We start from the raw sequence: 12904 nt of genomic DNA, 5'->3' as shown, positions 1-12904 counted from the left end.
AACAACATCCCCCTTTCCATCATCCTTACCATGTAAGGAGAGGTGTGTCGTTTACATTCATTTTGCAGGTTAACCTCAAGGAGGTCATTAATTGTCCAAAGTCACCCAAGGGAATGTAGAAGATAGAACTTAAGGCCAAATTTTGGTACTCCCAGCCTAGTGCTCCTCCCACTATCCATAGCAAGTGAGCCCAGAATGCAAGTGCTGTGTTGGGACAGCACGCTGCATACAAAGCAACTTCCCCATTAAAGCTGGTTGGTCCTATGTCTAGAACGTGCAGAACACCAGGCAGCTAGAGTGGAGCTTTATGAAAACATAGGGTTCCAAGTCTGTGCCCTCAGATGGTCTGTAATCTAGTGAAGGAGGCAGAGGACACCCAAAGGACAGCAGAATAGGAACAAATACAGTTACCTGGGGACAGAGAGGAAGGCTCAGCTAAAATGTGCGGCATTAAGTTCATCATGGAAGGCTTCCTGGAGGTGGTAACAGCCCCTTACTTTCTTTTCTCTTTGTTCAAGTTGGACCTCAGATGCAGAAGGTGAAGTTAATCATACTCAGCAGATCGTAGCACATTATCGCTTATCATGGGTCAGTGCCAGGTCCCTCTCTTGCTTTATGTAAGCTTTTCTCTTTGCTTCTCCCCGTCCCATTCTCCTCCTTCCACAGGCAGCCATTCTAACATTTAATGTGACCCATTTTTTAGTATGTGTTCTTGGAAATGTGAATCGTTGATCTGTATGCCCAAGCATGAACCAACTTTCTGATTTTTGCTGGTCCTACGAACGTAAAGAGCGAGCCTACTGTGGTGTAAGTTTGTATTCGTCAGATTAGCTGTGAGTTTGGGCGTCCTTCTCTTTCCTGGTAGCCTCATTGCCCCTTATGACATGGAGTTTCCCTTCTTTCCCTTGACGATTTGCAAGGATTCCTTGTATGTCCCGAAGAGACCTCTTCTCAACCAGGCATGCGTCTCTGCTGCTGTAGTTGCCCACGGGGGACAAAGGAACCCATCTGGCCATCATTCTTCACCCCCTCCTCCTGGGAATACAGGCTTGGTGAGGGCCACAAGCACAATCCACGTCAAAGGATCCCCTTCTTCCCCTCCCCTCTGCAGACCTGGCCTCAGAATTGCAGCCTAGGAAGACTGGTAACAGACAAGAAAACCTGTTCCATGTCTCCCCGGCTGCTAACCTGCTGTGTCAGTTTCATGAGTTAATAAATGATTGGCGAAGCCTTAATTGCCTCGGAAGAAACCGAGATCAGGGGTGCTTAGGCCCCACTCAATTAACTTGTGCTCCTCAGGGGGCTGAGTGGGGAGCAGGGGGCAGCCGGTCGTTAATTACACATTCTGCTGCCAGCTGTGGCTGCTTTGCCGGCCAGCGTCGCCCAGGCAGTGAGCAGGTGACAACGCCTCTGTGAGCTGACGTCACGGAGGGCAGGGGCCCGTCTCGGACAGCACCGAGCCCTGGCCTTGGGGTGAGTGGGACACTCACTTGCCAATACATCCCGTCTCTGTGGCCTTTCATTCCCCCCCGCGCCAGCCTCTCCTGGAAGAATGCCCTTTAAGATTCCCCATCACTGACCTCTTCGTGGGCCCCACCCCCCTAGGTTGCCATGTACCTGTGGTTCTCCTGCACTCCCCTCTTCCTCCTCCCTTCTGGCCCATTTGCCCCAAGGACACAGAATCCAGAGCCAGTGTTCTGGGCAGCAGATGATGCCACCGTCTCTGCAAGGTCACCTGCCTTCCCTGCTGCCTGCAGCCTGAAAGCCTCCCAAAGACTTTCATTCCCACGTCATTTCCTAAAAGGGGCCAGATGGTGAGACTCGAACCTGTTAAAAACGCAGATTCCCGGGGCGCCTGGGTGGCTTAGTCGTTACGTGGCTGCCTTCGGCTCAGGTCATGATCTCAGTGTTCTGGGATCGAGCCCTGCATCGGGCTCCCTGCTCAGTGGAGTGCCTGCTTCTCCCTCTCTCACTCCCCCTCTTGTGTTCCCTCTCTCGCTGCCTCTCTCTGTCAAATAAGTAAAATATTAAAAAACAACAACAACAAAAACAACGCAGATTCCTGGGCCCCTCCCCTGGAGATGCTGCGTTGCTCGGGCTAGAGTCTCCGTCTTTTCACATCTGACTTGGGTGATTGTTACTGCCAAGATAATTTGGAAGACCCTGCTTCAGGGGACACCTTAGCTCCTGGTGAAGTAAGTGCGGGAGAGACCGCAGCCTCCTGGCAGGGCCAGGCCTGTGGCCGGGAGGCCTCACCCCCAGTGCCTCTGCTGCTCTCTCTGTCTTGCTGTGTGTGCATAAGCCAGTCACGGGCCTCTCTGAACTTGGTTTCTTCATCTAGAAAATAGACACTGGGCCAGATCTCTTAGAGTCCTTCCATTTCCACGGATCACTTTTCTCTTAAGTAATTGGTAGGTTAAACAAGCATAAGGCATGATTTGTGCTCAACAAATAACTTTGACTTTTTTTTTTTTCCTTTGCACATCTCTTTAGTTTAGAATGTATTCAGTGGAAGAAATAAATCTTCCCCTGCTCCTAGATAAAAACTTGGGCCAGTCCCATTTCTTGCCACCCACTCTGAGGCGATAGTCTGTGGTACCTCTCAGCTATAGCTGCAGTCTCGACTTAGAAGTTGGAATCACTGAATAGTTGACAACGTCATTCTTCTCCTTTGTGCCGGTTTGGGCTGCAAGTGGCGGGAGCGGTGGGCCGTGTCCCCGTGCTGTCCATACCTGCCCAACTCCTCCCTTCCTCCCACCACCGACCGCCAAGAGCTGCTGTTTTACGAGCTGCCAGATTGAAATGGGGAAATCTTACTGGTTAGAGAGCAGAGGAAGCTTCAAAGGTCTCTTGGTTTTGTGGGTGTTTTTTTGGTGAGCTCTTTCGAGGTTCCCCGCTGGGCCTGTCTCTCCTGCAGCTCCTCACCCCAGGCAAGCACATCGTCCTTGTCCCCAGCAGCTCTTGTAACTCCTTGCTCCACCCCTGGCTGTCTGGATGTCCCGCCAGCCTAGTGAACTAAGCTCTTCTCATGCCTCTGGGAGGCCCTCCTGGACGGGACCCAGGACAGCCAGACAGCCAGCCCGCCAGCCTGGCGGCCCTCCTGCCTCGGGGGCTGCAGTAAGGGATTCATGGCTCCACAGCAACTTGCCAGGGAAATCTTCTGCACCAAATCTGCACCAAATCTGTGACCCATCTGTATTTTATAACGTGGGAGAAAGGTTCTTGGATCCTGAAACAGACTTTTTGACATTCCTGTGTATATTTCCCTGCACATGGCTGGGGAAGAGGGACCTGTCCCAAACTCACGTGAGTCTTCTGGTTTCTATCTATTGGCATCTCAATCAAAACTTAGATAAGAAGAGTCCCCTCGGACATCCAGCTGTCTATGACCTCCACTTTAACGAGAGTAAGAACATCTTTGAGAAAAGGAAGCCCGAGTGCCCAGAACATCCCCGGCTGATCCCAGGCATTAAGGCGTAGATCTAGAGGGGAGGTGACGGCGGGGATGGGCTGACTCTGCAGGCGAACTCCTGCCTCCTCGGCTTCTCCAGAGTTCTGCTCCTGAGACCTGCTGAATTCCGATGAATACCTGGCCTTGAGACATTATGTGCCCTTTGACCTCCAGCTTCTGGCTGCCTCAGAGAGCCCAGAGGTGGTCAGCCTGCCCCTGTGGAAGGTGGCTCTGTGGATCCAGTTACCAGTTGGGTTCCCTCCCGGTACAAAGACACCCAGTGGGGCCTTCCCCCCTCAGGACAAAGAGCAGAGCTACGCCTCACCAGAGAGCGTCCTTCCTCTCCCCACTCTCCTACTCCCAGTATAAGGCCCAGTCTCTCCTTAAATCATGTTGAGTGGATATTTAAAGAATTTTCATTTGAAGGGACCCCCAGGAATTAGCCTACAGTGCATTCCTAAATGTCCTGGTAGGATCCTGCCTCCCCCTCCTCCATCAGCACAGCAGCGTGAAAGTGCTCATCTGACCGTCTCGTTGACCGGCATGTTGTCCTGAGGAAGTTGGGATTTTGGAGTAAGGGAAAGGAGCGTGTGGCCGTGGGCACTGAGAATATGGACAGGCCCAGGGAAGGATGGGGAGGGAATGGGAAAGAGGTACGTGCGGCCATAGAGAAAAGGATCAGCCATGCAGGCAACAAGGACACATTCACCAGGGGACAGGCCAGAATTCTCCAGGGGAGTGTGAAAGAGGTGACTGGACTCCCTTCCCCCGCTGAGCCTCGCTTCCCAGAATAGGCAGAGGTTCTGCTAACGTGTTGGGCCGTGGGTTGCAGACAGTGGCACTGAGGGAGGGAAACAAGGACAGGATGGGATGTGTGGCCTTACAGGTCTGTCCTTAGGTCCCTAGGCTGGGGCCTCCCAGACTGAGGCAGCCACGGAAGTCAATGAACAGTGCCCCCCCCCCCCCGCTTTGGGGGACATCCACTCATAGTCTCGGGGTCTGTCCATCCTCTGGGCCTCCCCCTCCAGCTCTCACTGATCTTCCCCTCTCTTCTCTGGCAGGAACTGATGCCCTTGGCCATGACGCACCCCCAACCTCTGTCTTCTCAGACACAGCCAGCGTGACCGAGCCATTGCTGTCCCAGCTGTTTCCTGTAAGTGTGAGCTGCAGGCTGACTCTTTCCCGCCAGGGGAAGGTGTCTGGGCCCTGGGTGGGGAGGGGTGTTGGTGGGGAGTGAGGTCCAGAAAGTTCTGATCACAGAGGGCAGGCCCCAGGAGGCTTCACTTGGCAATAGGTTTGTCCTCCTTGGCTGCCCTTGGTCCCTGACTTGGCCACCATGGAACCCGTCTGTGGGGGAACCTCTTGCTCCCGTCCCATGGAAGCTCATCAGAAGGCAGCTGGGTATGATGGGAACTCCACAGCGCTGGCCCTTGGGTCCTGACTCAGACACTTGCTGTTGTATGACTTGAGGCAAATCATTTAAGGGTCCGACTTCCTCTCCTGCGTGTGGGGTTTTTCTGTGGTTCAGAGGTGTATCTGTAACCTTTTGTTGCATGACAAACTCCCACAAACTTAGCAGCTTGACACAACACACACTGACCAGCTCACCGTTTCTGTGGGTCAGGAGTCCAGCCATGGCCAGCTGGGTCCACCCTTTCAGGGTCTGTCATCAGGCTGCCTCCAAGGTGTCTTGGGGCTACAATTTCATCCGAAGCTCGACTGGGGAAGGACCCACTTCCACTCTCACTTCTGTGATTGTCCAGCTCCATTTAGGTCATTGGACTGAGGGCCAGAGGCCACCCCCTGTCCCTGGCCACATGGGCCTCCCAACGCGGCAACTTGCTGCATCCAAACCAGCAAGGGACAGAGTTGGCCAGCAAGAAGGTGGTCAGAATGCTATATAGTCTATTCACAGAGGTGACAACCCGTCATCTTTGCTGTGTTCTGTTGGTTAGAAGTAAGTCACAGATGGCACCCACCCTCGAGGGAAAGGAGTACACGAGATGTGACTACCAAGAGGCAGGGCTCATCTGGGGCCGTCTTAGAGTCTGCGCGTCCTAGGAGGGGATGTAAATGGAAGCATGTTGTAGACTGTAGAGTGCTGTTTAGATTCAGGCGGCTATTGTGATCGTTTGCATCTAGTCACAAAGAGAAAATGAACCCCCTGCGATAACAGGAGGCCTTGGATATAGGAATTGAGATGCTGGATTATACCAGGAGTATGGGGTCCCTATGGGAAGTGGCTGGGACCCGGGCATTCCCCGCATGCCCTTTATGTGTGCCTTCTGTCTGTAAGGCCAGATTGGAGCCAACATCTAAAATGTCTGGGCCGTCCTTTTCCCCTCAACTGTGTTTGAAGGATCTTTTAGAGTTCCCAAGGGGCTCTTGCATACGAGAATCGCGCTTTTCCCTCACAATCGTACTTGTAAGCTGAGTTTTTTGTTAAGCTTTCCTTTACAAGTGAGAAAGGAGGTCAGTCTCCAAGACAGGGTGGCTGCTAAATGGCACAGCTGGGCCTCAGCTGGGCCTTCAGATGTGCGCCTCTGCCGTGCCCCCCATTTCCAGGCCACTTCTGTGGAACTGCCGCATGGTACCCAAAGAGGGGAGGCCAGGCATGGAGGTCAGAAGGAGGGAGGGCTCCGTTCTTATATAGCTTCCTCATTCCCTGTGTCCTAAAACAGGCTAACGTCTCAGGGGGCGAGGCCAAGACTGGCAGGTAGAGTGAGTCACTGCTGTCGTCCCCTTCCGGTCACTCCACAGGCCTCTCTGTCTCTCACACGGTCCTCCGTGGTGACCGTGCAGGGCAAGCAGGGGAGAGAGGAGGCGTGTTGTAATGAGGGCACATACATTCTCCCAAGGCTGAGGTTCATCTTCCCCCCCCCTTCCCACAAATGCCCAGCGAATCCCTAAAGCATGGCCCACCAAGCATCTGGGCAAAGTCCGTCAAATTGGACTTGAACAGCGATGCTCAGATCTGCAAGATGGGATGGGAGCAGAGCGATGCGACTTGCTGCCTCCTGGTGGTAGGTCAGGGTCATTACTGTCAGGTCGGGGAAGGAAGTACTGACCGCCAGGATTACCAAACAAAGGTCCGTCAAGCACCCGCGTGCGGCTGGCGCTGTGTACAATGGGGCTGGGGCAGGAAGCCGTATAGGACACAGCTCCTGATCCCAAAGGACTTCTCACGTACCGGAGGAGTCAAGATGTTCCCACGTAAAAGCGGACAAGCATCCTACCAAGAGAGGGTTTGGAAAGTGACCCCTGGAAAGGCTTTGCAGTGGGAATCCAGAGAGAGAGCACCACGATGGGGGAGCGGGGGGGGGGGGGGGGTGTCTCTCAGAGCTCTGGAGGGTGCGCAACATCTAAACAGGTGGGGAAAGCCGGCTCATGCACTCTGCTACCAGCAGCCCTTCAGGAACTCCTGTGGCCTCCGAGACAGGTGAATGCCAATCCTTGCCTGGCTCACAGCCTCTCCCACTTGGTGCCTACCCTCCCCGGTCTTTCCAGATTCTGTACATTTCCCGGAGTGCTCGTGGTCTCTCACACACCGGGGCTGTTAATCCTGCCCGCTCCCCTTGTCTACTGGACAAGCTCCCACTCAGCTTCCAGGACCCCGCTCAAGCATTACCTCTTCCAGGGAACCTTCCCCAAGCAGTTAGTCCCTCCCTCCTCTGTGTCCCCACAGCCCCTGCTCTGTATGTCTTAGGCCACATCATAAGGTACGTTAGGTGTCTTTTCATCACCAAGTTCTGAAGAACTGGGCCTGCCTGGTGGAGAGAGGATTCACGTAGGGAGACAGTGGGAGGTGAGGAGGGAAGATAAATTGGTGGTGAGCATGCAGCCCGTGGGGCAGGGCGAAGCATGCCGGGGTGCGCAATGATGGCGAGGGGCAGGTGGTATCTGGCTGAAGAACGAGGTGCCCCTTCCGCCAGGCGGTGCAGCAGGGCCCACAGCTTCGTGAGGGGACTGCAGCTTACATTCCACCCACTGGCCCTTTGAGGAACGACAGCCTGCTCTGGAGGAAGCACTAATGGGGGGGTGCCCATTTGGAAAGAGGGTGGTGACTTAGGCTGTCACACCAGATGCCAGGCTTTGACATCCCAGAGGGACACCCGTGACACGAGGGAAATGTCCGTCAGGCAGCAGAGGGAGGCGCAGCTGGAGGCTGACGTGGGAAGTGTGGGCTTGTCGGTGACAGAGCTCCCAGTGAAGAGGGCAGGGTGGCGTCGGGAGGGGGGCTTAGGGACTAATCTAACCCTTGGGGCCTTTTTCAGGGGTAGCACTCATCTTCCAATAGCTCTGTCCCTTTTATTGTCTTGCAGGTCACTGTTCCCTTTACTGAACGTAAGTGCTCTTGGTCATTCTTCCTTCCTCAAGATGCCAAGGCTCCTCCCACCCTCCGGCTCCATTGGCACCACCATCCTTCATCCCATGTTCCCCGGGGGCTGGGAAGTCGCCATACAGTGCCCGAGAGGGAGTCTCCCCGAGGCCAGAGCTTTACCCCCATTAGTAGGACCATACTCTAGCCTCGCCACCCCCTCCCAGGAGCCAGAATGCTGCCTGTTGCCCACTGCCTCTGGGCTCACCTTGCCCTTGTCTTGCACAAGAATTGGAAAGAGAACAGAGATGCCCCCAAAAGGAGGGTGGTTTCTTTGGAGATTCAGACCCTGTCCCCTCCACCTGAGTCAAGGGCTCGGGGGCCATTGCTGTTCGTGCCCTGGAAGACAGCGATTAAGAGCATGGCCTTTGGGGTGAGCCAGGCTGGGTGGAATCAGCCAAACCGGTCGAAGGCGCAGTTCATCATGTGTGAAACAGGGATGATTACTAACGATCCCAAAAGTTATTTTGGGGATTACCTGAGACAAGCAGGGAGACCTTAGGGCAGTGCCACAGACTGAGCCCCCAGGAAAGGAAGCTGTTGTCTTTGTGTCTTGGATGGAGCCAAGGGGTGAGGGTGGGGGGCTGAGCAGGATGTGAGGAGAAGGAAAATTCAAGAAGGGCACAGCAAGAACCTTCGAAACTGAGCAGAAGCCGAGAGCAGAATTACACACTCTGATAGCGCTCCGCTTCCCCTTCTCCCTCCCTCTGCTGTGCCCCCCCACAACCCCCGGGGTTAGGCTGGCCCAGGCCACAGCCTCTCTGTCTTCAGGAAGCCCACGGCCTTCCTATTCCAGCTGTCCTCACGTCCTCCCTGCCTCCAACTGTGTAGAAAGTTCCAGGAGGCCTCCCTGCCCCACGCCCGGTGTGGCTGCCCCTCACCTCTCCGCACACGTCCTTGCAGAGTTTGATGGGGCATCGGGCGGATGACAGCGGGAACAGTTGTGATCACCGGCGGAATCCTAGCTACGGTCATCCTCCTCTGCATCATCGCCGTCCTGTGCTACTGCAGGCTCCAGGTCTGTCCCCAGAGGCCACCGGCAAACCCCGTCCCCGTTCTAGGGGCAGAAACCGGGGGCCCGTCGAGGGTGACAAAGCTCAAAGCCATGAAGCGTGGGGGCTGGGAATTGGGGGTGGCCAGGAGGGAGCCATGCGTCTCTCACACTCTGTACACTTTGGGGTCCCCCGAGGAGGCTGTGCTGGGACGATATCGGGGCATTGTGTTGTGTCTCCAGCACAGCTGAGATTTCGGAGTCCTGGGAAGGGCACCCCTCTGGGGAGACTATAAGAGAGCTGCTCCCAGAGGCCCCACCCCTGTCCTCAACATGACACGTAGGTCCCGCTCTCTCCACCACAGCCTGGGGTTAATGGCTAGGACGTAGGGGGAAGGAGGAGGGAAGGTACTGGTCTGGCAAGGCTGGGAACATATACTGGTGGAACGTCGGTGTCTGGTGTTGAGTTTAGTCCCAACATCGGAAAGCTGTCTGCGCAGGGCGCTCGGGGAACAGGGGCACGGGTGCCTTGTACACCCGGAGGGGAGCAGCCAGCCCTCGGGCAACCCTCCCCACTCTCCCCTCAGTATTACTGCTGCAAGAAGAGCAGAGCCGAAGATGCAGACGACGAGGAGGAGGAGCACGACCTGCCCCCACATCCCCGAGGCCCCACCTGCAATGCCTGCAGCTCCCAAGCCCCGGACGGCCAAGGCGGCCTGGCGCCTCTCACCAGCGAGCCCTGCGGCCAGCCGTGGGGGGGTGTGGCCGGCCACTGCACCACCTGCTCCCCGTACAGCTCCCCCTTTTACATACGGACGGCTGACATGGTACCCAATGGGGGCGGAGGCGAGAGGCTCTCGTTTGCTCCTACATACTACAAGGAAGGGGGACCCCCATCCCTCAAGTTGGCAGTGCCCCAGACTTACCCGGTGACGTGGCCAGGCTCTGGGCGCGAGGCCTTCACCAATCCAAGGGCTATTAGTACAGATGTGTAACCCCATTCACCCCTGACCCCTCCACATACCGATGCTGCTGTCCCGGCAGGAACAATGGGGGCAGCAGGGGACCCCTCCAACAGCCCACAAGGACAAACTCAGTGGGTTTTTGCCTTTTTTGTTTTTGTTTTTGTTTTGGCTTTTCTTGCCCCACAGTGGAATTCAAGCTGCCGAGTGCATTGAGAACCAGGGCAGGGGCCGGCAGGAGGAGTGGGCAGCCGTGCCTGTGTCTGTGCTGGGACGTTCACCCACCAGCTCCAGCCCCGCCGCAGCCCCTCTTACTTCCCTCGCTCCCCCAGCTTTGCCGAACTGTGAGAGGAGGAGTAGCAGGGAAAGTTAAGCCAAGGCTCGGGGGCACCCAGACTCCTGAGGGATGGAAGAAGAAAGGGGACCTAGGGCGTGGGGAGAGGTGAGAAGTAAGGCCCTGCAGCATCTGAGAAGGGAGAGGAAGGTGTTCAGGGGACCTCTTCGGGACCTGCTTGCTAAAATGAACCCGAGACCCAGTTCACAAGCCAGTTTTGTATTTGGTGATCACGGGGACTGCAGTCCCTGTGGCTGCCCCAGTATGGATATGGATTCCGGAACTCAGTACGTTCCCTTCCTTGTGGGACACATTGAGCAGACTCAGAAGGCCGTGGCCTGAGGTTATTTGTGGGGAATGCACCAAAAAGGGATGCCTAACTTTGTCTTCCCCCAAATCCTCTTCCTCTGCCTCCGGAACCAGCTGCCCTGCTGGAGAAACTTGCTGAAGTTTTGTGACTGAGTGTGAGCAGTTCGGCCATTGAGACCTTCTTGCTGATGTCTCTGGGGCCCCGGTCTGCCACCCTGAGTCGTGTGTGTGTGTGTGTGTGTGTGTGTGTGTGTGTGTGTGTGTAGGAGCAGTGCTGCGAGGGTGTGTGTGTTCTCAGGTGGGCACACACCTGTCACCACCGCACACATCACACACCAGGGGCTCTGCCACCCCTGGGAGCTGCGGAGTGGATGGGGCTCTGATGTACCGACTAGAAAGGAAAATCTGGCCTTCCGACAGCATGAGTGCAAGGGGACTGAGGTGGCTAGTCCCTAGCACGCAGCCGGCTGGTGCGGGAAGAGCCTGTCATCTCCCAGGGGACAGTGCTGCAGCGTTGATGCCATGTACCCCCTTTAGAGGCCCAGCCTTCCACTCGGGCATCCAGCCACAGCATCCCAGAGCTGGACGAGGTCATGCCACCGGGGACAGCAGCCCCCACTCCTGGATTCCATGCTTGCTGCCCTCCCTCCGCTGCATCCTCCCCCCTGACCCCCCAATCTCCAGTGAGGTCCTGTTAATTGCCCGAGCCCTGCCCTCACTTCCCACTTAGAACCCCGCTGTGGCCTAAAGCCATTTGAGGGAGCGCACCTGAGGAGTTTTCCAGTTGCCTCTATACTAAGGAGAGGCTGCTCCCCCTTCTAAGGGCATATAACTCCCAGCACTTCGGAGTCACCGCATGCTGCGGGGGGTGGGGCAGGGAAAGAGCTAGCCCCTTTGCTGAAATCGTGATTTTGCATTGGAGAAAGGGCCACGCGCAGCTGGGAGAAGGGAGAGAATTCACCACACCTCTCGTTTCACTCTGTCTGGGCACTTGTCACCTTGCTTCTCAGCTGTAATTGGGGCACAGTGGGTGACGAATCAGAGGACCTGGGGTCTGGTCACACTGAGGTCACTCATTAGCTCTAGGACCAGTCATTTATCTTCTCTGAGACCCCATGTTCTCCAGGAAAAGGAGACCTGCCCAGACGGACCCTAAGAGGCCACTAGTGCTCAGAACAGCCAGGACTTCCTGAAAACATCTGGCGGCCACGCTGCTTCCTTGCCTGAGTCCTGGTAGAGGCGAGATGCGCTTGCCAATGGCCTCATCCAGTGTGTGGGGATGTGTGTTGACGACTGAGCCACCGCCGTGAAATACAGGCTTAGCAGGCAAAATGATTTTAATTGTTCAGTGAAAAGCAAACGTGTTTGTCTGATTCTCCTCCTGCGTGATCTCAGACGGTAACATGTCCTTATACGAGGGGGTGGCTCTAGGAAGGGGATCATGAGATCTGTCTCCCAGGCCAGAGGGACGAGTTTAGGACGGCAAATTTAACATGCTCCATCCCATCATCAGTCCTTATTAGGCCAAGTGCGCCCCCCTTGCCATGAGCTGCTGGGTCAGCTGCCGTTGGGCCTCCTGATGACCAGCCCCGCGGCCCTGCTGCCCGGAAATTGCACAGCCGGTCAACCAGAGCAAGGGCTGTTGGTCGTTGCCGAACAGTGTCATTGCTTCTCCCACCTTTGGAGAAATCAAGGCAGCCCAGGCAGCTATCACCTGCTTCCAGCTCGGATCTGCTGGGGCCCTGAGTGACAAGCATATTACACAGTCCCCTCTCCTCCTGTAGCTTTCCCAGCCTAGATCTTGTCAACCTACACATCGAAATCTGGGTTTTCGGGCACTGGAGAGAGGATGGGCCACGGCTCTCCCCGCCACACCCCCACAGCACGCAGGGCGCAGTCTCCGGATCGCAGCGAGGGTCTTACCTACAGAAGAGGAAGCTCACCCGTTCAACTGTGCTGTGCACTTTCTCGCTGTGGGGTCTGTGCTATGGGACATTATCCGGACACTTTTCAAATCGTACCCTAACACGAAGAGAAGCAGAGGCTGGGAACACCCGGTCCTCTCTGCCATCTTGTCTCCACCTCCACGTCACCGCTCCCGCTACAGATTTCCTGTCCTGCATCTTTGATAACCTGGAGTCACAGCCAAGTGAATGTCCAAATAAATGAGGAATTTGACATAGAAATCCCACAGAATCCTCTGTTATTCACCCGAGGAGGGGGGCAGCTGGGCACGGATTTAAGAGTGAATGCGCCTTTTGATTTCCCAGAATGTCTACTGGCAGCACCAAAATCCACCATCTTCTCCCCTCCTGCTTCCACAGTAAGAGGTCCCAGCCGCCATGTTGCCTCCATCAGAGCTCATGCCCAGGGAGGACGTGTTGTTTGTTGGGAAAGGGGATATGAAGTGTAGTTGCTGCTACCCCTGAGGTGAAGTGGCCCAGCCCGCTACAGGGAGCCTCACTGGGGAGCAGCCCAG

The 12904-nt window shown here is 55.8% G+C and overlaps 1 protein-coding gene across 1 annotated transcript in view; it reads left to right on the top strand.

The window, feature by feature from the left end:
- The window catches only part of LOC123801436 (protein FAM163A), a 70414-nt gene extending 57816 nt beyond the window's left edge, over positions 1–12598 (top strand). Inside the window, exons 2-5 of the mRNA XM_045811451.2 lie at positions 4513–4604; positions 7774–7795; positions 8733–8847; positions 9408–12598. Coding sequence (XP_045667407.2) covers positions 8755–8847; positions 9408–9815 — 501 coding nt within the window. The 5' untranslated portion in view covers positions 4513–4604; positions 7774–7795; positions 8733–8754 and the 3' untranslated portion in view covers positions 9816–12598. The remainder of the gene's footprint in view (positions 1–4512; positions 4605–7773; positions 7796–8732; positions 8848–9407) is intronic.
- The last annotated feature ends 306 nt before the right edge of the window (positions 12599–12904 follow it).

This window comes from Ursus americanus, chromosome 2 (assembly GCF_024610735.1).
Source record: "Ursus americanus isolate L20-20 chromosome 2, mUrsAme1.1.p, whole genome shotgun sequence".
NCBI classification, from domain to species: Eukaryota; Metazoa; Chordata; class Mammalia; order Carnivora; family Ursidae; genus Ursus; species Ursus americanus.
This window is presented reverse-complemented; position numbering and strand designations above follow the sequence as displayed.